The 25,199-nt window shown below is 47.7% G+C and overlaps 1 protein-coding gene across 1 annotated transcript; it reads right to left on the reverse strand.

Annotated features, from left to right (window-relative positions):
• Positions 1-5,106: 5,106 nt before the first annotated feature.
• Positions 5,107-7,553, reverse strand: LOC120838968. Its single transcript, XM_040209140.1, has 2 exons — positions 6,836-7,553; positions 5,107-6,665 (listed from the first exon to the last, which is right to left on the reverse strand). The coding sequence occupies exons 1-2, from the start codon at positions 7,551-7,553 to the stop codon at positions 5,107-5,109; spliced, it is 2,277 nt and encodes a 758-aa protein (XP_040065074.1).
• Positions 7,554-25,199: the final 17,646 nt, after the last annotated feature.

The following is a 25,199-nucleotide window of genomic DNA, read 5'->3' on the forward strand; positions in this document are numbered from 1 at the left end:
CCTTCTTCATAAAATCTACTACCACATTCCAGTCCTTAAAAATGAGTTGCTATCACCCCCCGACCGAACATCTTCACACCTTACCAACACATGTACAATCAAGCGTATTTCAGGCTCTACAAACGCATTCAATCGATCATTCCTCCCTCAGGCCATCAGCGACTGGAACAACCTCCCATCGTCCATTGTCACCATTGTGGATCCCATTAATTTTCTATCGTGTATTAAACTTCATTTATCGTCCTACTAGTGCTATGAGTTGTGTAACTTTGAGCAGACCTGAGTGTGTTGAGTGTGCTAAGTGTGTTTTAGTTTCCTTTTCTGTTTTTTCTTGTACTTGCGTTTCTCTGTTGTATAAAACTCGAATACCCCCCCTCCCCCCCTTATGTAATGCCCTTCACGGGCCCTTAAGGTGTAAATAAATTAAATGAAATGAAACGATACCTCGATAAGTTTGTATAATGCTGCGAAACACTTCCTTGATAAGTTTCTGTGACGAGTGTGTGATAGTGACACGACGCATGCGTGGACGCATTGAAGTTGACGATATATACGTATGTCTTCTAAAGGTCTCCTCAATACAGTTGTAAGTTGCGCTCGTGTTTGTTTCTCTCTCTTGTCTTCGTCTTTTTTGCGCAAAACCATGTATCGAAACGTTCACAAACTCGCCCAACAACAAACTATTTTAGAGGAGGGGAGGATACGGAAAAGGAGCAAAAGACATGCTCTCCCCTCCGTACCCTCCCCTCCCCCTCCTTAAGAGCTGCGTACACAAGTTCGCATTACAGAGGTTTGTAAACATCTTTCAATTTTTCAGAGTGCAGCTCTTAGGCGCCCGTTTCCGGCTTGAGCGGCGTCGCCGTGGCCGTCGGCCCAACCGCGCGTTGCATTATGGGACATTTCCCATTATGACGTCACAAGTGACGTCACGAAGGTCACTAGGGTAACGAGCTACTTCACGAAAGTCACTCGTAAAGCTCACGACGAAGGCCACGACCTTCACAGTGAAGGTCACGGGAAGGTCACGATTTTCACGTGACATTCACTCGTGAAGGTCACGACTTCCCCGAGTGACGTCACGAGGGTCACTAGAGTCACGAGAGTCACGAGTGACCTCACGAGGGAGGGAGTGGAGGAGGAGGAGGAGAGGAGGAGGGGAGCAGAATAAGAGGCGGAGATAGGAGGGGTAGAGGGAGGGTGAGTTGGAGGAAGAGAAGGAAGAGAGGAGAAGGGGAGAAAGAGAAAAGGAGGAAGAGGGTACGGAGGAGGAAGAGGGGCATACCCTCCAGTCCGTACCCTTCCCTCCTCCTCAAGAGCTGTGCTCTAATTCGGCATTACAGGGAATTGTAAACATCTTTAATTTTTTTTCCTTGTATGACTGTCTGTCACTTTGGTCGTACAAGAAATTAGAGATATTTACGATTCTCTGTAATGCCGAGTTAGAGTGCAGCTCTCGATGAGGAGGAGGGGAGGGTACGGACGGCAAGGTATACCTTTCCTCCTTCCCCCCGTACCCTCCCCTCCTCCTCGCCTGCTGCCATCCTATTTCGCGGGAAATGTTAGTTAAATTTTCTGCTAAATTCAGCAAGAAAACTGAATTGGTGGGAGGCGAAGTGACGTCAATTTCCCCGCTATATATAGTGGCGAAATTTTCCCCCTATCTGCAGCTTGAACGTTTTTTCGCTAAACTTAGTGGAGAAAATATTTCGCTAAATTTAGCGAGAACAGTTTTCCATGAATTTAGGGAAAAAATCACCGGATAAATTTTGCGGTAAACTTTTCCCGCTAAATTTAGCGGGAACCTTTTCCCGCTAAATTCAGCGGAAGATTTTAACCCGCTAAATTTTTGCGAGGAAATTGTTCTGCTAAGTTTAGTGAGGAACGTTTTTCGGTAAATTTAGGAGATAAAGTTTCCCGCTAAATTTAGCAGAACAATTTCCCCGCTAAATGTAGGGGAACATTTTCCCGTAAATATAACGGAAAACTTTCCCCGTCACTTTTAGTTGTGAAACTTTTCCACTATATTTAGCGGGAAACCTTCCTATAAAGTAATGCGCGCGGTTACACCGACGCCTATGGTGACGCCGCTCAACCCGGATTTGAGCGCCGAAGAAATACGCTCTACAAACTGTTGTCAGACAGCTTTGTAGCATGCATATATATTGTTATGAACGGCCCCCGGACCAAACCCTCTCGATCTAAACCACCCGGCACTGGGGAACGCCCCTGGGTATCGTCGCCATATGGTTCTGGTCAGTTGAGCCCGGAAACGAAGCGAGAGGCGACAAAGGGATGGCTTTCGACGGAGGACCACCGTGTTGATGTCGCCACACCTAGGCGCGAAGCTGAGCCGGACCCTTACTTCTGGCGGGGATTACGCTGGCCCGAAACGGGGTCACTCGACGCAGGAACCGGGGGGGATTACTGTGCGAAGATTCCGGATGACGGTGCGCCAGCTGCGGGACCTCCGTGAGGGTGTGTTCAGGACGGATCATCCTCGGACGCCACTTGCGGTTGTTCCGGCCCAACCCTTTTCGTGCCACAAAGCCGCCTAATGGAGACATCGGCACCACCTCGGCCAGCGTCGTCTCCCAGGCTGAGAGTGGACCCTTTGTTGTCGCCTCCTCGGCGCGGCATTCGAGGGCGGGAGTGACTCGGCGCCGGGATGTGATGTCCGGCCGCCACTACACTGTGTGCTTGTGCGTGCTAGTGGGCGGGGCCTGACCAGTTTGGGAACGGCGTCCTGGCCTAGAGACGTAAAGAAGGGGGACCTTATAAAAAGAGCAGTTTTACGCGCTCTCGGTGTGTTCTCACGTTGTTCTCATGCCGTACGGCAGACTGTACATAGAATGTAAATAAACAGTTTGAGAAGAAACACCCTGGCTCGCTACCAACTCTGCCCGATGTCCTGGGCGACGCATGGCTCCAGCGGAGATCGACTACATGGACAAGCCCCGAGTCACAACAACTGGATGGCAGCGGTGCGATTCGACTCCAAGCCACTGAGGAGACCTGGTACGATTCGACTCCAAGCCGCGGAAGAGACCTGATGGGAGCGACGGCACGGAACCTGCGGAGTTCGGGCTGCGGCACCGGTGAGTGTTCGACACTTTTCCTTTGAGATTTACCAGGATTTGGATATCAAAGAGTAATATTTAATCTGGTTCTGAACGTCTACCTGGAAGAAAGAAAAGGGCTACTTCCAGGTGTGTGATAGGAAAAGTGACTTACACGTCAGGTATCATGGATCTCAAGGCACTACGCAAACCAGATCTAGAGGCAATTTGCCTAGAGTTGGGGATCGACATTGCGGGCCTGAAAAAAAGCCTCTAATTATGGATGCTATTCATCAGTCGGGTGCTGACGGAGACGAACTGCAGGAGTATTGGGAGTTTATTCAGGAACGCGAAAAAAGAGAGCAGGAGGAAGAAATGAAACGCGTGGAAAGAGAAAAGGCGCAGAAAGAGTCCGAGGAGAGAGCAATCGAGAAGGCCAGGATCGACCTCGAGCTTGCGCGGGCAACTGGGAAACCAAGTTCAGTGGGGCAGCAGGGCTGGAAAATGAAGAATCTTTTGCAGCCCTACAAGGTTGGCGAGGATATAGGCCTATTCCTCGTCAATTTTGAGAGGGCTTGCGAGAAGGCAAGTTTCTCTCGGGAGTCGTGGCCTCAGCGCCTCTTGACGTTGTTGCCGTGTGAGGCGGCGGACTGTCAGCGCCCGTTTGCAGAAGAGGAAGACAAAGACCATGAGAGTTCCGGGAATGAGAAATACGTTATATTATTTAAGCGAGCGGAAGAACTATAATGAGAAAGAAAGATAAAAGTAAACCGTCAGAAAAGAAAGAGAGAGTCACAAAAAAAAAAGAGTACAATAAAGAAATCTCTACACGCGTCTCAACACTAATCAAAGTTCCGTCAAGTCATAGACACATCAGGTGAATCTCGCTCACGAGTCCTCCGTGGCCTGTCCTCGTGAAGGCGGTTGTCTTCGCCTCGATGATTGGAGGTCGTAGCGCAGACTTGGCTGGGAGCTGTGCATGGCAGTCCCAGGTGTCGGAGTCCGGCGAAGGTTCCGTCGACCAGACCGCTAGACTCAGCGTTCCGCTGACCGTGGCAGCTCTTGAGCGATCTGCAGGCCGACCGTCGCGGTCCGTGCTTCGCTTCCAATTCCCTGCTCGGTCGCGCGCTCCCCACCTCGTGCTCTTCCAAATCTTCTTCGTCTTCGATCGCGGCCGCGGTCGAAGACGAGGAAGAAGTGTGAGGTGTGAACGCCACCTCACACTTCTTTGGTCGCGCTGTGATGTTAGCGGCTTGCAGACGATCGAAAACTGTTCTCAGAGTTTCCATGTGCTGTGCCGATGAGTCTGACGCTATCAGGATGTCATCAGTACAGTGATGAGCGTCAGCGATTCCACCAAGTAGTTTCCTCATCAGTCTTGTAAAGATAGCCGAGGCAGTCTTAAGCCCGAACGGCATAAACCTGAATTGGTAGTGTCCACTTCCTGAAGAGAATGCAGTTTTCTCTTTGGCCGACTCCTCCAACGGGATTTGCCAGTATCCCCTCGATAACTCTAATTTCGGAAAGAACCTCTTTCGTCCCACGTTGGCAAAGGTGACATCAATCCTTAGGATAGGCTCCGCGTCTACCTTCAGCACGTCATTCAATCTTCGATAATCCACGCAAAATCTATTGGACCCGTCTTTCTTTTTAACAGTCACGACCGGTGCATTGTAGGGTGACGTACACCGCTCGATGACTCCCAGTTGTAGCATCTCCGAGATCTCCTCTTCTACTACGTCTTGGACCGCAAAGGGCAGCGCATATTGTCTCACCCGGACTGGTTCCTCAGTGGTCAGTTTCAAGTCACACGTTACCAAGTTGGTCTGGCCGGGTCGATCTGAAAACACCGACTGGTATTGTCCAATTAATCTCCATACCTCCTCCTTTTCCTTGTCCTGCAAGTCCTCGTTGACGACGACATCTTGCCAAGACTGTTCTGTAGTGTTTCTTTCGGAAAGAGTCTTCTCGCTGAAGTCTTGCGTCGCCGCGCCGCAACTTGGCCGATTCATCCCGTACTCCAGCCTGTCTTTATATTTCTTTAACATATTCACGTGGAATACTTTCTTCCGCCCACATCAAGCTCGTAGTCGACTTCATTCCTCCTACTTGAGACTTCAAAGGGTCCCTTCCATTGCATGATCAGTTTATTATGATCGCTTGGAAGCAGGATGAGAACCAAGTCCCCTGGTCTCAGTTGGCGGGTGACGGTCTTCTTGTCGTAGTATTTTTTGTACTTGCCCTTGGCTTCTTCCAAACAATGGTGAGCCAACTCGCATGACCCTTCCAGTTTATTTCTTAATTCTAGGACATGGGCGTAGGTCGTCTTGAGGTCAGCTTTGAGAGACTCGTTGGACCATATCTCCTTGAGGATGGTCAACGGTCCGCGCACCTTCCTCCCATAGAGCAACTCAAAAGGTGAGAACTTCAGGCTTGCTTGCGGGACTTCTCTGTAGGCAAACAGCAATGCCGGAAGGTACCTATCCCAGTCTTTGGGCCTTTCCTGACACATTCGTTTCATCATCTGTTTGATGGTTCCGTTAAATCTCTCAACCAGTCCATTCGCCATCGGGTGGTAAGGGGTGGTCAGTAGGCGCTTCACCGAAAGAAGTTTGCTCACCTCCTTCATGAGATCTGAGGTGAAGCAGGAGCCTCGATCGCTAAGGACCTCTGATGGAATGCCGTACCTGGAAAACATCTCTAAGAGCGCTTCTGCCACTTGCTCTGTCCCAATGTTCCTCAAGGGGACAGCGTCCGGGTACCTTGTGGCCATGTCCACCATCGTCAAAATATATCGGTTGCCCGAACTTGCTGTTGGTCTAACTGGCCCGATGATATCTACTGCCACTCGCTTGAATGGTGTGTCGATTGTAGGCAAGGTCCCCAGAGTTGCTTTGCCCACTCTTCCTTTTGGCACTGTTCGTTGGCAGACGTCGCATGAGCGAACATACCACTTGATGTCGCTCTGAATTCCGGGCCAGAAGAACTCTTCTGTCGCCAATGCAAGCGTATTCTTCACACCTTGATGCCCAGACATGATGCCATCGTGTGCCATTGACAACACAGTTGGCCTGTATCTCGTTGGGAGCACTAATTGCTCAATGCTTCTCCCAGTGGCGAACACGCAGCTTCGGAAAAGCAAGTTGTTTCGAATCACCATGTCATATCTTGTCCGGCATTTGTGTTTCCTTATCACCTTTCCTACGTTGTCGAAGCACTTCTTCAGGGATGAGTCATTCCTCTGCTCCTTCGAGAGCTCCTCTGCTGTCGTTTCAAGGATTGGAACCTGTGGTACGTTCAAGGGTGCCTGTCCTCTATTGCTACCGTTCTTCGCCTGTCCAAGTCCGGCGACGTTGACATGTAGCATCGTAGAGTGGTTACTTGGGACGCGTCGTGATGAATCAGCTCTGTTCATCTCGATTCTCCGCTCTTCCATGTCCTCGCAACCCAGATGCTCGGTCCGCGGTGGAATTTCGTTGCTGCTCTGTTGGTCGCAATTCCAGGCCAGGTCCGGCTCGTGTGCCTCTTTTGCCTGGGGGATGTTGCCGAGAACTAAATCGTACAGTGGGTTGTCGATACATTTTGCGATAACTTTTCCAACGAAGAAAGCTGTATCAACAAAGATCTCAGCTTCTGGTAGGTATTTTACGGTTCGGTCAAGCAAAAATACAGGGCTCGATTTGCCAGTGTAGCACTCGACAGGGACTAGGCTCTTTTTCACAACTACGGTATTACAGCCAGTGTCCCGCAGCACTGTTACCTTCTGTTCCCCAAACGACCTTCAACTACAGGCATGTTATCCACCAAGAACTTGGGTGCTCGTCCAACAGCCGCATTTACAACTGGGATCCTGCCTCCATTCTTGAGGGTTATGTAGGAATCGTCCGGTTCCCCTTGCCTTTCATCCGATGCTGTCCATAGACAAGAAACTTGGGTCTTATCCCCAGACCTCAGGTTGCATCTTTCAGCTTTATGCCCCGGCTTCCCACAGTGCCAACACGTAGATGGTCTAGAGTATTTGCTTCGACTCTGGCAGTTCTCTGCCTTGTGCCCTATCTTGTTACACAAGAAACATCGGAGAGTTCTCCTTACATCCTCCTTGAGCGCGTTACCGGATGTCCTCATGCTGGCATTAAACTCACGTTCGTCTCCTTTCGCTTTTTCATAGCTCGGTTGAACTTGAGCCTCTAAAAATACGTCAGCCTTTCCTGCCAGATCGTCTAGCGTCGTGCAGTCCCTTTCTTTCAAGAACACGGTTAGCTTGCTGGAACATGTTTTAATAAACTGTTCGATGAGCATCGTCTCTCGTAGCGCCACGAAGCTCTTCTCCACCTCAGCAACTTCCAACCATCTATCAAAATATCCGGCCAACCTCGCCGCAAACTGTCGTCTAGTTTCTCCGTCTCCCGGTTTCGCATCACGAAATTTCTCACGATAACCTTCTTTGGTATATCGGAACCTCTGCAGCAGCGCGAGCTTCACCTTGGTGTAATCCATCGCGTCCGCAGGAGTCATGCGACCAACAACGCTTAATGCCTCTCCCGTTAGGCATAAACTCAGGGTGGTTGCCCACTTCTCTTGTGGCCATTCTAGACCTGTCGCCGTACGCTCAAATCTTTGCAAATAAGCGTCGAGGTCGTCGCGCTTCTCGTTGTATTGCGGAATAAGCTTATGAGGGCTTGCCCGATGACTTGGTCCAGCTGAATTACTTCGGTCCCCCTCGTCTCGTGCCACGCGAGTTTCTCTTTCCTGAGCCGCGAATCGCAATTCTAATATCTCGCGTTCTTTGTCTAGTCTGATGGCTTCGGCCTGGCATGCGCGTTCTCTCGCTTGTTGTTCTTCTTTTGCCGCCTCGCGCGCCTGTGCTCGCTCTTCTCTCAAATAGTTCTTTTCTCGCTCGACCCAGTTCCTGAGCTCTTCACCAACGTACCCCAGCTCTTTTCCGGCCGCCATCAGCTTCTCAGTTTCTACAATCCCGGAACTAGCCATCACAGTGCTCCCGCTCTCCCAAACAAGCGTGATGTAATAAGTGGTCTAATATCCTGGCAAGCTCGCCATTGTCTGGAAGAAGCCAAGGGCAAGTACAAAAAATACTACGACAAGAAGACCGTCACCCGCCAACTGAGACCAGGGGACTTGGTTCTCATCCTGCTTCCAAGCGATCATAATAAACTGATCATGCAATGGAAGGGACCCTTTGAAGTCTCAAGTAGGAGAAATGAAGTCGACTACGAGCTTGATGTGGGCGGAAGAAAGAAAGTATTCCACGTGAATATGTTAAAGAAATATGAAGAAAGGCTGGAGTACGGGATGAATCGGCCAAGTTGCGGCGCGGCGACGCGAGACTTCAGCGTTCCGCTGACCGTGGCAGCTCTTGAGCGATCTGCAGGCCGACCGTCGCGGTCCGTGCTTCGCTTCCAATTCCTTGCTCGGTCGCGCTCTCCCCACCTCGTGCTCTTCCAAATCTTCTTCGTCTTCGATCGCGGCCGCGGCGCAATCATTGTCATGAGGATCGTGACACGGACGTGGTAGCCAGGCTGAGTAGGGAAGACTCGGAGGACTACACAAAAGTAAAATCGGGCCTCCTCAGAAAGTACAGGTTGTGCGCCGACGCTTTTCGCAAGCGATTCCGTGAAGTAAGGAAAAAGACCAGCGAGTGTTATCCTGAGTTTGCGTACAGCCTGAAGTCGAACTTAGAGGAATGGCTAAAGGGTTCCGAGGTTTTTGGGAACCATGACAAGGTGGTAGAGTGCGTCTGTCTGGAACAGTGTTTTAGTACCTTGCCCGAAGAAACCCGCTACTGGGTGCAGGACCGGCCTGACGTGAAGACGGTACAGCGAGCGGCGGAACTCGCTGAAGAGTTCAGCTCTCGTCGTGGCGTGCTTCCCGAATGGCGCGGTCGCCAGCACAGAGACCCCTCGAAAGGGACCGGCGCGGGGTTTAAGGACAGGTTACGGCAAGGGAAAGAGAAGGGTGGCCACAACGGTAGCGCAGATGGGGCGGCGAAGGAGGGCGAAAACGGAGGAAAGAAACCCGAGGAGAAAGGGCACGGGAAGGCGTTCGAGTCCCGAAAACCTTCAGTATGCTTTAGGTGTCACGAGCCAGGGCACTTCGCTGCCGGGTGCCGTAAACCACGAGTAGTGTTTTCTTTCGTGAGTGAAGACGAGATTTGGTTGTGAACGGTAGACCTTGCAAAGTTCTCCGTGACTCAGCCGCTACAATGGACGTGATTCATCCGTCCTACGTAAGTCCATCTGACTTTACAGGCGAGTGCGCCTGGATTAGGCAGGTCGTTGAGGAGAACAGCGTATGTCTGCCGATTGCCAAGGTCAAAGTGGAAGGGCCTTTCGGGGAAATAGAAGTAGTAGAAGCAGCGGTATCGAAGTCCCTGCCCGGGAGGTACCCTTACCTCTTTTCAAACAGATCCGATCACCTCCTGAGGGAAAGGGGCCTAAGATTGGGGGAAGGAGTTGTCCAGGCTTTGACACGTTCCAAAGTGCGCGAGCTAGCAGCTAAGCAGTCGACCGAACACGGCAGTGAGGGCAGTCGGGACGACAAGCACAATGGGTCAACTACTTCTGACTCCATCGAGATCCCTGAAGTGATTGAAGTTGCGCCCAGAGAGAGCAGTGACAGTAGGAGTGATTCGGCTGAGGATCAGGAACACGTAGATAGACCAACTCCTGAGGAAGAGGGTAATTTTCTCTCGCCTCACTCATCGAGTTTTCAGAGCCTGGTGGAGGTGGACAGAGACACTTTAGCGGCCGAACAGGCGAGTGACCCCACCCTGAGTAACATGACAAACCACACTCAAAGGGAGGGAGTGGCTAAGCGGAACGTTTCGTTCCAGACTCGTTCTGGCGTGGTTTATCGACAGTACAGGAATCGCAAAGGGGTCAGTTATGACCAGCTTGTAGTTCCGACAAAGTATCGCAGGGACCTTCTCTGTCTTTCGCATGCTAGCTCTTGGTCGTGTCACTTAGGCTTAAAGAAAACCAAGGCACGATTGCAACAGGAATTTTACAGGCCGGGTTGTTTCAAGGAGGTGGAAGAGTTTGTGCGCTCGTGCGATGCCTGTCAACGCGTTGGAAAGCCAAATGACAAGCAAAAGGCGCCACTGAAGCTGGTACCACTAATCACCGAAGTTCCGACGTCTGGTGATTGACGTTGTGGGACCTCTTCCGGTGACCGATTCAGGATACCGGTACATCTTAACCATGCTTTGCCCCTCGACTAAGTTTCCGGAAGCAATTCCCTTAAAAGAGCTTAGTTCCGCCGGGGTAGTTGACGCGCTTCTGTCGGTGTTTGCTCGGATAGGATTTCCGGCAGAGGTGCAAAGCGACCAAGGGAGCGTTTTTACTACCGCCCTGACCACGACCTTTCTAGAAAAATGCGGAATTCGCGTAGTGCACAGCTCGGTTTACCACCCTCAGAGCAACAGCGTTGAAAAATGGCACTCAGTTCTCAAACGCGTTCTACGCGCGCTCTGTTACGAGCGTAAGAAAGACTGGGAAGCCTGTCTGCTTGCTACGATGTTTGCTCTGCGGACGGTCCCGCATGAAACTACTGGGTTTAGTCCCGCTGAGCTGGTGTACGGGCGATCCCTGAGGTCTCCCCTCCGAATGTTACTTGAGGCATGGGAAGGCGAGGGCGAGCAGGTGACGGTTGTGGCCTACGTTTTAGAGCACATTGATCGCATGCACAGCACTAGAGAGTTAGTAGAGGCTAACATGAAAGCCGCGCAGACGAAAGCCAAACTCTATTACGACAGAACAGCCAGACGTCGCACGTTCGCCGTAAGGGACGCGGTTATGCTGCTCAGGCCCACTAAGAAGAATAAACTAGAAGTTCAGTGGGAGGGGCCAGCTGAGGTGGTTGGAAAGTTGTCTGACACGAACTATGCGGTGAAGATGCCTGGCCGGCGAAGGGAAGCCAGAATATTTCACAGCAATTTAATGAAACCATACCGACAACGGGAGGCAGTAGTCAACCTGGCTCTAAACATGCCTGAAGAAGTCGAGGCAGACTTTCCGCGGGCGGTAACGAGCCAGGAGGTGAGTCTCTCCAGCGAATGCTGGAGAGAGTAGAACGCGAGACGGAGTTAGATCCAACGCAGGTAGCCAAACTCCACGCTCTGGTTAATGAGTTTCGTGACTGTTTTGCGGATAAACCAGGGAGAACCAGCCTAGTGGAGCATGACATCGAATTAACGACCGATACTCCGATCCTTTCCAGACCTTATCGCGTCTCTCCTAGGCAGAGAGAAATCCTAGATCAGGAAATAAAGCGAATGTTGGAGCTAGGGGTCATCGTACCAGCGGAGAGCGACTACACCTCCCCGGTAATCCTGGTAGAGACTCCTGGGAAAAGCCCTAGACCCTGTGTGGACTATCGAAAACTAAACGCCATAGCGCGGGACCAGACTTACCCGATCCCTAATATTGAGGAAAAAGTCGAGCAGGTAAGCAGCGCAAGGTTTCTGTCAACTTTAGACTTAACTAGAGGTTACTGGCAAGTCCCCCTAACGGAGCGGGCAGCCAGTACGCGTCTTTCATCACTCCGATGGGAACCTTTCGGCCAGTAGTGTTAAGCTTTGGCTTAAAAAACGCGCCATTTTGCTTCTCCCATCTCATGAACCGGGTATTGCAAGGGCTGGAAACTTTTGCTCTTCCTTGCCTCGATGACATTGCTGTGTTTTCTGAGAGTTGGGAGGAGCACGTGGCAAATCTGAAGGAGGTTTTGAATCGCCTGCGCGACGCCGGATTGACCATAAAAGCGGAAAAATGTCAACTAGGCCGAGCCTAAGTTAACTACCTGGGCCATATCGTAGGAAGAGGATACCGACGGCCGTCTGAGCTCAAAATCGCAGCTGTAGAAGAGTACCCGAGGCCATTAACCAAGACGGACATAAGATCATTCTTGGGTTTAACGGGATACTACCAACACTACATCCGAGGCTACTCCCAGATCGCTAGTCCGCTGACAGACGCTCTTCGAAAATCTGAACCTTTGCGGGTGCTGTGGAGTGATGCGAAGGAAGACGCCTTTCGTTCACTCCAGAGACAACTGTTGAGCCAGCCGATCCTTCGGTCGCCGGATTACAGCCGTCCTTTCATAGTGCAGTGTGACGCGAGCGGCCGGGGCATGGGGACCGTGTTAAGCGAGAGGGAGGACGATGGGAAGGAGCACCCTGTCTTATACGTTAGCCGAAAGCTTTCTACCAGAGAAGAGGCCTAGAGCGCCTCGGAAAAGGAGTGTGCATGCCTGGTTTGGGCGGCCGGAAAGTTGGATTGCTATCTGACAGGTACGCGCTTCACTTTAGAGACAGACCACTGCCCACTCACGTGGCTCCAAAACATGTCCGCAAAGAGTGGGCGTCTTCTGATATGTAGCTTAGCTCTACAGCGGTATAATTTTGAAGTAAAGTCCCGAAAAGGCAAGCTAAACGGGAATGCGGATGGGCTTAGCAGAGGCTTTGTCGCGTAGGTTGAAATTCTTGATAATGTTGCCGTTTTCTTCTTTTTTTTTTCGCGTGTGTAATATGGTTTGATGTCAGCCTCATTTTGATGAAAAGCATCATCATATGACTTTCCTTGGGATCAAAATTGAATGAGTTAATCGCCGGCTTTCAGAGGCGGTATGTTCTACTAACCTTTACATTTGGTTGCGTGGTGTATATTTTCTAGATCTTTTGACGTATCAGTTACGGGGTTGAGTGTATTCACATTAGTGGTCTTAATTGTTTGTTTTCGCTACCTGGTAAATTTCACTGGTGGAGTGTTGGGCACTGGCTGGGGTTACGGCTTCGGCTTTTTGCGGGTTCTGTTATGCCTTCGACAGGTCTTCACCCAAGTCTGCTCCTCCCGGGGCAGTTCTTCGTTGGCCAACCACGTCTACGGAGGAAGCGGAACTTCCTGGACTCTTCGAAGAGCAGCGGTGACTGCAACCCCTTCGAGTCCACTACCTGGCGGCGGAGGAGCTGTTATGAACGGCCCCGGACCAGACCCTCTCGATCTAAACCACCCGGCACTGGGGAACCCCCTTGAGTATCGTCGCCATATGGTTCCGGTCAGTTGAGCCCGGAAACGAAGCGAGAGGCGACAAAGGGATGGCTTTCGACGGAGGACCACCGTGTTGATGTCGCCACACCTAGGCGCGAAGCTGAGCCGGACCCTTACTTCTGGCGGGGATTACGCTGGCCCGAAACGGGGCCACCCGACGCAGGAACCGGGGGGGGGATTACTGTGCGAAGATTCCGGATGACGGTGCGCCAGCTGCGGGACCTCCGTGAGGGTGTGTTCAGCACGGATCAACCTCGGACGCCACTTGCGGTTGTTCCGGCCCAACCCTTTTCGTGCCACAAAGCCGCCTAAAGCGCGAGACACATGCGCGAAAAATCTGTCCGATCCGACGTCCGATCCGGCAATACGACTGCCTGATCCGAAAACTTTGGTCGCGTCAGGCGTCGGATCGGCGATCCGACGTGCGTCCAACGCGCCAGATAGTTTTGCACGGCGGACGGATTGTCGGATGCGTCCAGACAATGACAGCACAGCTAGCGCGAACGTCATGATGACGTACTGGGTCTGTCGGGACGAATCAGAAAACGGGACGGGCGACGGGAAGCCGGACGCGTGGATCCCGCCGACCCATTCGAGGAAGATGGCCCCGGCAGAGAATGCACGCGCTAACGAGAACGAGCTTCTAAGTTTGCTCGTGTGAGCTAAACCGTCAATCTGGGACCAGAGATCTGTGAACGCGGACCTCCGCTGGGGTGCTTGGATCTCCTGGGCGGAGCCGAACGGATCGTCGTGTCGCATGCAAGGTCGGAAGCGTGTGTCTCAAACTGTCGCGTGCGGCAATTCGGAGCGGCGTTCGGACTGTCGGATCGGACGTCAGATCGGACGATTCTGTCGTCCATGTGTCCGAGAGATCGGCACCACCTCGGCCAGCGTTGTCTCCCAGGCTGAGAGTGGACCCTTTGTTGTCGCCTCGTCGGCGCGGCTTTCGAGGGCGGGAGTGACTCAGCGCCGGGATGTGATGTCCGGCCGCCACTACACTGTGTGCTTGTGCGTGCTAGTGGGTGGGGCCTGACCAGTTGGGGAACGGCGTCCTGGCCTAGAGACGCAGGGAAGGGGGACCTTATAAAAAGAGCGGTTTTACGCGCTCTCGGTGTGCTCTCACGTTGTTCTCATGCCGTACGGCAGACTGTACATAGAATGTAAATAAACAGTTTGAGAAGAGACACCCTGGCTCGCTACCAACTCTGCCCGATGTCCTGGGCGACGCATGGCTCCAGCGGAGAGGTCTGTCTGGAGACAATTGTGTTATAACGTCTGCGACGTTATCACATCTTTCGGCACGATGCATGAGCAGTGTTACTGCGGCTAGGTGCAGCCTACTCAGGTTACGGTAAATACTCATGACATTGCTAACTAAAGACATTCAAAGTAAACCAAAACAAAGAAAATTCAGTAAGTGTAACGCAGCAGCCTTAAACCGTTTGGGCAACTTTAACTCATGGGTTAGATAGTGCATTCAATATAATTTTAAAAAAATAAACTTTACTTGATAGAGTAGTAATGATGTATGTTTTGACTACTAGACACTCTGCTTTGAGAAGAGATCAAAACATTACTATTTGAATGTATTTGTTTTTTCTGGTGGAAACGCGTGTCTTCAAAATGTTCTCCTAATCTTAAAACCGCACAATGAAACCGCGAAAACGTGCGTAGTTTTTGTGCTCATTCTAAATATCTGCTCATTTTCGCCATCGAGAGGATAAAGCCTTCAAGAAAATTGAAATTTACCAGTCTTTGTTTAAAAGGAACGATGGAGAAAACACTGCTGAACAAAATATTATATTAAACACATGGCTAGATACTTAAAATATTAAAGACTATAATGCTGGAATTACTTTTAAGATTAATTCATTGTTAATGATTTTACCAAGCATTTGAAGTTCAGTGCTCAACGTGTAGTTGCCAAGTAATAAAACAAAATATGAATAAAAATTTCCTAGACCTATATTGAAAAGTTTGTTTTCAACATATTAAGCATCACATATTTTGTTGCACGTTGCAAAAAAGCTTGATTTGTGTTTGGCACAGATGATGAAATTATTCCCCCTAAAACTTTTTATTTATTTTGAAATTTTTTTGGAAAAGGATAGTTTTGCAGTCAACTTCAATGCACATTCAGTCCGCATTGACATTACAAATTTATTTATAGCTCAAATATTAACCCACGAAATGAAAAACATGGTAGATTGAAAAACAACCCCTTAAGCTGTAAAAGAAAATATTGACTTATAATCGCAAAACACCTATAGGTTTTAATATATTTTACACCCCCGCCTATTTTCATATGTATGCGCAGGCCCATAGCCAGGGGGGGTGTTCAGGTATCAGAACATTTCCCAAGATTCCACTTTAATATATATATATATATATATATATATATATATATATATATATATATATATATATATATATATATATATATATATATATATATATATTTTTTTTTTTTTTTTTTTTTGTATCGTGATTGCAGCAACACTTTGAAACACCCCCCGAAAATATTTTCCGTCTATGCCACTGTGTATGGGCATTCTACCGGAGTGCGGTAGCGTACTCACCACTGCGTGATGCGTTTTAAAAACCTGAGAGGAGCATCGGTAGTGCACTGACTATAATTCTTAACGACAGCAGAAACCTCAGAAGCCCATTGGGGCAATCTAATCTTCCGCTCTCTAATACCACACACACACACAGAACGAAATTACATTTTACAAAACTCAACTAACTTTTGGGTAGAACTTTGTCCCTAATCGCTTACACTTGTACAAGTGCACAGGCATTGAAAATATACTAGCTAATCAACTAAACTAAAAGTAAAACCCATTGTAATTACTTCTTTAGGAAAAACATTTACATTTCAGCTGGGTTCATCTAATCATCATCTGATACACGAAAGGCGCCGGGACTAATTCAATTATCACAGTCAGGCGCTTTTGTCCACACGTCCTTGAGAACAAAAGCAAACACACTCTTGTTTACTTTTTGTATTTCTTCCCGTTTATATGTGTCACCCCTTAGCGCATTTTGTATCTTTTCACTTTGCACAACGGAAGAGCCTGTGAACCCCGTCTTTATAAACACTTCGTTTTCAGATGCTCATTAGTTCGTTTATGTACTAGTAGTACCCTATTTACTACTAAAACAAATAGGCTACACACCAAAGTATTTTTTTCTTTAGTACGCGTGTGCAAACATTCTTTGTTGATTTTTTCTTGCGAGGAACACCATATATTTATTTTCTTTGAGTAGCCGCGCTTTCTGTTGTTGTTTGGCCTAGCTAATGTCCGGCTGCTGCGTTATTAAAATATTAAACTAAATTTGGAGTTGACACTCTCAGCACTTGCGCAAGGGCATAAAGAAATATTTGGGTGCTCTTGCACTGGTAGACATAACGCAGAGAGAACTTCAACCAGAATACATTTTGTTCGTCCTGTGTTTGGTTCTTAAGACCAATCTTGGACGGCAAACATAAGCAATATCAGAAAAGGAAAATGTTACTATATTTTCTGAATTTCATCAAAACATGCACTTTAAGCGCAATGAGTAAAATCGCGTTCCTACCTATGTATGTGTGTGTGTGTGTGTGTGTTTTTGCCCCTGGTGATTTTATATCACATCTTATCTTGTTTGCCTTTCAACCGAGGCGCACCTGTTCAGCTTTTGTGTTCTGTGCTGAATTCATTATATTTCTTTTTATCGCCCCGCTAAAGAAAATGAAGGCTCTGGAGGGCAATTGTTGTGACAAGTTGTCGCTGCTTCGAGAGCGGGAGAGTGTGTAATTTGGTTACATGTTTTACCTCTGACATCACACAACTTGTTTTTATGAAAGAGATGGAAAAGGGGCAAGAGCAACGTCTCGAGAACAAGCCCGTATTTAACAACTCCTAGACAAAAAGTCTTAGTTCTGAATTTTATAAGTCACTGAAAGACAATTGAACGGCACTGATGGAACACGAGTGCCGAGTCATCCAGCGTTCGTTTGGAACTCATTCTAAGCACGAGTTCCGGCCAACCTCTGGCGCAGTAACGTATTTGTAAACGGTGGGCGACATGCGACATGGCAACGCCGCTCGCGCCGGATTGGAGAGGACGCTGCATCGACACATATAGCAACGGGCACTCCGGCCGGCAGGCATTGAGCGTGAATCACTAGGTCACGTTTTAACCTCCCATCCTCCCCCCATCCCCCCCACCCTCCTCCTCTTTTCTGTTCGCGACTCTTCGCGGCGACGTTGCACGTGTGCATCGCTGGTGCACGAGAATGAGCAGCCCGTTGCTATATGTGACGACACAGCGTCCTCATCAAGAAGCAGCCAATCGGGCGGGAGCGGCGTTGCCATTCCTCGTATCGCCCTCCGTTTGCAAATACGCGGCGCAGCAATCTTATCGAATTGGTGCTCTGCGCTGAAAACCAGTAGGTGGCATAGAGACTCCAGCGCTACTGCCTTTCTGCCTCCCAAGTGTTGGAACAAGTGTACTTCGTTACAGTAATCACCGACCTTTGGTCGGTGTTTACTGTATTGACGCCAGTAGCACAGTACATTGGGCGTTTGCGCGGCACATATGTCATGATTCATTCCAGCGTGAGCAAGGTTCGGAGTATCCCCTAAAGAATCTCCCAATTTCAGTTGATTTGAATTTTAGTTTATATTACAATTCATGCTGCTTGGCTCCTTCTGCACTTCTCTAATTTTCCGCCTCTTTTCTTCGTTCTTTTTTTTCCATTTTGTCTTTCATAATGTTAATTTATTTTAAGTTCCTCACGAACCTGCAATAAAAAGAAATGTCCAAGATGCTGACCTTGGAACAAAAACATATAGCAGAAGTCTGGAAAATGAGTGATATTCGAAACATCGTGTGGTAATTCACTCCAATCATTTATTGATAAAGTAAAAGGAACTTGATTGCGTCGTTATAGAAACTATATATATATACAGGGTGTCACAAAAACGTTTACAGATTTGTTTTTTTTTTTTTTTGACGCGAAAATTAATTGGTCATAGATGAACGCTCATTCTTCGCCCAAAGGTACCGCTAGAGATCACAACCAGATGCCAAAGTTTCAGCCCGATCCGAGAACTTAATCAAAAGTTATAAGTGATTGTCTGAAAATTTCAATGGAAGAATGCCGGTCGACGGATTTTTCGAATACATGGGACTCTATGAGGAACCAGAAACTAAAAATGGGCAAAAATGGGCTCCATTTTCCCATTGAAACTTTGGCATCCGGTTGTGTCCTCTAATGCTACCTTTGGGCGGAGAATGAGCGTTTGTCGATGCCTAGTTTATTTTTGCGGTGAAAAAATCCTGTAAACATTTTTTGTGACACACTGTATATATATTTGTTTTGCTGTAAAAATGTCAAAAAGACTTAGGAAAAAAAGAATTAAAATACTTCTTTTTATTTCAAGCTGGTCATTAACGACGAGAGAAATATATACATGCAACAATTATTCACTTTGGTTCCTGTAACGTTTTCAGGTCTGCATCAATAGAACAGCGCGTATACAACGCTGTCCGTTCGTAACATTTCATTCTGGGAATCAAGATGAAATAAAAACTTATTATACCAGAGCTAAAGTATTGTACGCGAAATTCCCAAGAGGAAGGATAGACGAGGGAAGTTTACCGTGATATTGAAGCAAAAGTAGATGTAAAAGCAGGCCAGAAAGCACGAATAAATTAGCATTCTAGAGAAAAGAAAACGCTACCAATAAAGCGCGTTGCTTCCCAAGACCATAAGCCAAGACGTGCGATCCAAAACCAAAGGACCAAAGGTCGCCCACCTCAATTCTTTTCCCTTACGTCTCATTGCGGTCTCGCTGGCAAGACACCGACAACCCACTCTGGATACTCGATTGGTTTTCGCTGGATGTTTCTTTATTTTGCTTTGACGTCCCGATACGTGCAGCATCGACAGACTCCCCTGAAAGAACCAGGCGTCTCAAGGCAAGCTCGCCTCAAGAACCTTCTACTGCTCAGAGCTTTTGGAGCAAGCTCTCAACATGCTGTGTACCTGTGGGGGGCTGAGGACCACTCCCCAATGCTGTGTACCTGTGGGGGCTGAGGACCAGTCAAACTGCTTGCACAACTTTTTTCCTCAGCTCCCACCATACTTGTATGGTATATAAAGTCATTATTATTAAGCTACACTGGCCGAGGTTGAGAAGTTTCGCGTGGCTGTCAAAGAGCGTGCTGCGCAAGCGCGAGGAGCAGTGACGTCACACGGAGCACAGCTGGCGCTCCGGAGCCGCCGCCACCGCGCGCGCCTCGCCTGTCTGCGCTTTCCAGAGGAGTGACGTCATAGCAACGGCAGACGCACTGGCTCCGCGGCGTGCCCATCTGTGAGCCTCCGTTGCGCATTGGCCAAGTCTGACCCTTCACCGGAGCCGCTTGATAGCTCCTCTCATTTTGTGCGCATAAGCTCACGCTACGTATATGCTGGCATAGCCGAGCTAAGCCACCGCAATTTTTTTTGTCTGCATTCATTCGTCTTTAGTGTCCGTGTGTGTGTGTGTTTGTGCGCGCGTGTGCGTGTGCGTGTGTGTGCGCGTGTGCGTGTGTGTGCGTATGTATGTGTGTGTGCGCGTGTGCGCGCGTGTGTGTGTGTGTGTCTGCGTGTGCGTTTGTGTGTGCGTATGTGCATGTCTGTGTGCGTGTGTGTGTGCTTGTGTGTGTGTGCGTGTGTGCATGTTTCTGTGTGCGTGTGTGTGTGCGTGTGTGCGCGTCCGTGCGTGTGTGCGTGCGTGCGTGTGTGTGTGTGTATGTCTGTTTTGCGTGTGTGTGTGCATGTCTGTGTGCGTGTGTGCGTGTGTGTGTGTGCGTGTGTGTGCCTGCATGTGTGCGTGCGTGCGTGCGTTCGTGCGTGTGTGCGTGTGTGTATGTGTGTGTGCGTGCGTGTATGTGTGTGTGTGTGTGTGTGCGCGCGTGCGTGCGTGCGTGCGTGCGTGCGTGCGTGCGTGCGTGCGTGCGTGCGTGGGTACGTGCGTGCGTGTGCGCCCTAAATCGAAAAATCCCGAAGTTTTGCAACCCTTGCAAACTCTTCCCGCTCTGAAGAGTCCGAAATGAGTTCGACGCGATCACACACTGGTCTTATTTCATCATTTCGTTGCGACAATTTGTTCTTCTTAATTACTGGACCAGTACTTCTTCGGCGTATTTTTATGGTCGTTATTTTTCAATGTTTTATTAAGTTCTGATGGCTCTGTTTTGCTAAAAAGACGTGTCCGAGATCGACTCAGGTAGACCGGTCTGGAGAGTGGAACGAAACGTTCGTTTGTTAAGAACACTTGAGGTTGGCTTTCGCATTACCGCTACTGCAGTTTTGTTAACGGTTAATTTAGTCCATATTACTAACTTATTGTTCAACATTTTCATATTCTCTCTTTCTAACCCACCTTTGGGTTAAAACAACGAAGGGTATGAGAGCGGGTGAAGAAAAGCAAAAAGACAATAACGAAGGCAACCTATCCCGACTAGTTTCCGCTCTTCTTCTGCAGTCGTTTCTCCATTGTCGCCAAAGCCGGGAATCCCACTCTGCTTTACTTTTGTTCGACCACTGCCGACGTTGCTATTCGGTGGAGGCAACCAAGCGGCTCCAAACGTTTATGAGCAAGGCGTTCGTTTTCTTTGGGTTCGCTATCACTTTCTATGCCAGTCACACACACACACACAAGAAAAAAAGTCGCATGATTGCGAGGCATTCACGATACGTGATTGGTTTAAACAGGGTTTGCAAGCGGATAAGAACAATGAGAGATTTTGTCGATGTGCTTTTGTTGCCACCTGATTAAAAGTGAAACGGAGTATAGTCGCTTTTGTCATTTTTACCCGACATTCGGTCGAAGGTGCACTAAACTTGCAAAAATATTTTCGTAATGCCTCTATAGGACACGTACTAGGTACAAATGTCACAAAGTAATGTTTCCCCAAAAAGAAAATGGTGTAGCGCAGTATTTACTTCGCGAGAGTAATTTTGTGTTAAGAGAGATTTCGCAACACAACTGCTTATACAAAATGTCTGCTTAAAAAAAGAAAACAGAACGTTTTTTTTTTCTTTTTTGTTGTAAAATTAAAATACAACTTGCAGAACGCCCATTCTCCGCCAAAGTGTAGCGCTAGCGGTCCGTATCCAGATGCAAAAGTGTAAGAACTCACCGTCATCTCATTCAAAAGTTAGAAGGTAAGTTCTAATAATTATTTAATAGAAAAATGGGGCCCGTTTTCGCCCATTTTCGGTAACTGGTCCCCATTCGGTTCCATGTACTGTAAAACCTTTAATATTTGCGAGCCCTCAATTTTCGATAATTTCACGAATTGAAGATTTCGCGAAATTTAAGGGCGTGCGAAAATTTCGCTCCTTAAGATTTTCAATGCAGGCGTCTGGAATTCGCGAAATTTAGTGGTCGCGATTATGTCATCTGTTACCGATTCTCGAAAAATAGGGGCCGCGATAATAAAGGGTTTTACAGTACTCGAAAGATCCGCTGGCCGCCATTTTCACATTGAAAATATAAGAAAATTAATCATGTATTTTTTTAATAAGGTGGCGGGTACTTCTAAAACTTTGGTAGCTGGTCGGGACCGCTAGTACTTTATTAAGGGTTACCACCCGTCCCGCGACTCGCGGGACTGTCTTGCATTAAGGGCTCGTGTCCCGCGTCCAGCAAGAAATCACCAAACCTTCAAAATGTCCCGTATTGCACACTCATAAAATTCACTCTGCAACTCATGATGCCGAACAACGGGGCATGGGGAAGCGCGGACGTCGCTGGTAATCGTGTGATACGAAATGGTACGCCATTTTCTATCCAAGCATTCCGGGAAGCGACTATCGTTCTTCAGGAAAACCAACACGCATGTGCCCTCGTGCCCCTCCTCTTGGTGGCAAAATAGTGTAAGAAAAATTGCTCGCTCAATGGTTAAATAGAAAATATTATAAATATTTTCAAATCGCTGTGTCAATGCGAAAAGGTTTCTGTAGATATTTTTTTAGCGGATACAGTCATAATCACAACAATCGAAAAAGAACATAATTTTAAAAATTTGCGTAGGTCCATGTTGATAAAAGCAAGCGTCGACAAAAAACACCCGCAAAAGATTGATTGTTTATTTTATTTTCATTTTATGCGTTGAGTTCTGGTACAGTCGATTTTTATGTTTTAACTTCTACATATTTAATAACATATTTTGCAGAAAAAATGTATAACTGGGAGTGAAACATGTTTGAGCTTATTTGCTGCAATACAACTAGAAGGTGTATAAACCGCACAGGATAATAAATGTGTTAAGGGGGAGGCTGGTTTTTATATAATAAAAAGTTTGGGAAAATTCATTAAAAGAATTCTGGTATTTAGACATACCCACCCAGCTCTTTCGAAAATGTGATTGCTCTACCTATACTTAAAGGACTTTTTTCTCTCTTCACACTTTTTTCGCATCTACTGATGCCTTACAGACATTTTCTGAAGCTTGCCTTGGACAATATTAACACGTTTGGTGCCATTTTAATTGAAAAACATAGAGCTGTGCGGTGATAGTATTTTTATAGTCTTGCAGCTTAAGAGTTCCCCTAATAATTACTCTCTTAAATAATGAGAAAACATTTCTTTTACACTCTTTTACACTATAATTACAATCGCGTTTTAGTAACATAACCCTTTCAGTTAAGATCTAAAATAGCATCACCGCACGCACAAATTACAACCTTGTGAATGCAGTTGCATTAAATATTTTAATAATTTACGAATAACTTTTCTCTAATGACCCGTAACATGTGACCTAATCAATAAACCAATCTCTTGTAACTCGGATTCTAGTGAAATACTCAATATCTGATTGCATATTCGAATAGGTGCAGATGTGTTACACCAGTGTGTTATATGATAAGTATGCTTTTATAAATAAGAAAATTAATCTAAAGTCCACATGACCCATTAACAGAGCCTCGTTTGGTTGTATGCGTGCTAGTAAATTTATGCAACCCCCCCCCCCCCCTACCCCGCGTGTCCCGCATTTCGCTACCAGGAAGGGGGTCACCGTAACTACATTTATGCAGAGAATGAGCGTTGGGCGATGCATAGTCTATTTTTGCACACACAAAAAAAGTAAAAACATAATCTATACATTATTTTTCATTTTTTTTATACACGTTGTATTCCGGGGTCTACGTCCCAAAATAAAAGCGTGTATCGGACATGTTCGAACTCCAAATGTGTCGCGCGACCTTACTATTGCTCTAAGAGTGCATTTTTTTACTCATGTGTGCGACGTATTTGTGATTTATGAGTGTGACGCACGAGTGCCTTTTGACTTATAAGTGCATTTTGCAGTTTGTCTCTCCCGAAATAAAAAAAAAGTTTACACCTTTAAGAGTGAAAAGACGCTGTTCCAGAGACTTATAAATCCATGAATTTACCTTTGCAGATTTCTCAATATAAGCAATATACACTTTTCAATTATTGACTACGGTGCTCTTGCATGGCACACCCTTTATTTCGACGGATATTTTGTCCCACTGACAGTCGCTTTAACGGAGGTTGTTGCTTTTGCGATCATCTTGAATAGTTATTGCCTCTGCCGATGCTTTCTTTCTTGGAGATACATTTCTTGTTGTGTTATAATATGCTTCACGTGAGTAATTACGAGAACGAAGCAACATAGCTGTAACATTTGTAATTGCAGAGGCGACAACCATTGAATAAGCATCTTTGATTTCTTAAGTTCCTATGGCGCTGGATCAATTTCCAGCGTTATGATTTCTCTCGTGCCTGGTTTATTAAGATTGCTTTGTTGTTTCTGTGCACGTGGAAACAACATGTGGTGCTTGTGGCTTGTAAACATAGTGCTCGTACAAATATATTCCTATGGTGCTGGTAGGATTGCCAGAATTTTATCCTTTGAGTTCTTTATCGACATTCAGAAAATGTTACTCTTCCAGCCTTTTGTTAGCCCCGGGCAGGCGTGTAGTAAATACTCACTAAAAGTATTTAAGTTAAGTTACTGAGTACCACGAAAAATAGCAACTGAGTAGAGTACTGAATACTCAAATTTGTAAAGTAATTCAATAAACTACAAAATACTCCAAAAAAGTAACTCGTTACTTTCAAGATACTCTCAAGTTACAATTTTATCTGCAATTCATTGTCAAGCAGAACTGAAGCCAGAAAAAATTATCCTCCCAGCTACCATGGAATGCCCTGGAAATCGCTTAGCTAGACTTTAGGTGCCACTCAGGATTCTAGGAGTTCACAAGTAACTACGAATGAAACAAAAATAAAAATGTTTTTTTTTTTCATACCTTTGCCATGGCGAGGACATAGGCGAGGGCAGCGCGGGGCCCGTTCGCCTGCGGAGAGAGTTTCTACACAGAGGCTCGCCTCCGACACTCCCCTTGTGTCAGGTGTTCATGTGCGCTTCCCCCTTCAGTGCACTGGCAGTGCCGTGCAGTTGGGGGTCGGGGAGTCCAGGCTAGGGTAAAGTCACTGGATCGGGGGAAAGTAGCGCCATTCTTTGATGTGGCAGAGCGCCGACAACGCCGCCATCTGATTGGTCAAGGGACATCACGTGGTATAAATCTTCTCGCGGAGGTACCGCGGGCCATCCGCGGGCTGTCTCGGCTGCCATTTGGTACATTCGCGCGAGACGGCTGCACGGAAGACGGTGTGTTTTGCAACGCGGTTGGCACGATGCCAACGTGCTGCGCGGTCGGGTGTAGCGGCCGATACGAAGACGGCAAACTTCTGTTTAGGCTACCATCTGGCAAGCAAAACAAGCAGGACGCTGCTCGAAGAAACGAATGGTTGCGTAAAATAAACCGTAAAAACTTCACGCCGTCGACCCAAGCACGACTCTGCGAGGTAAGCAACGACGCCAGCTTCCATCTCTCTTTGTTGTAATAATACAGAATACCCCTTTAACCGACAGGATCATTTTACGTCAGACGCGTACGAAGCTCATCGAGCGGACGGGAAACGTAAGCTCAAACCGAACGCCGTGCCATCGGTGTTCGCGCATTTGAAGCCACGGGACGGCCACATGCAAAGAGGAAACCTCCCCGGCA

The sequence above is a fragment of the Ixodes scapularis genome, unplaced genomic scaffold, assembly GCF_016920785.2.
Source record: "Ixodes scapularis isolate PalLabHiFi unplaced genomic scaffold, ASM1692078v2 PGA_scaffold11__112_contigs__length_91849675, whole genome shotgun sequence".
NCBI lineage: Eukaryota > Metazoa > Arthropoda > Arachnida > Ixodida > Ixodidae > Ixodes > Ixodes scapularis.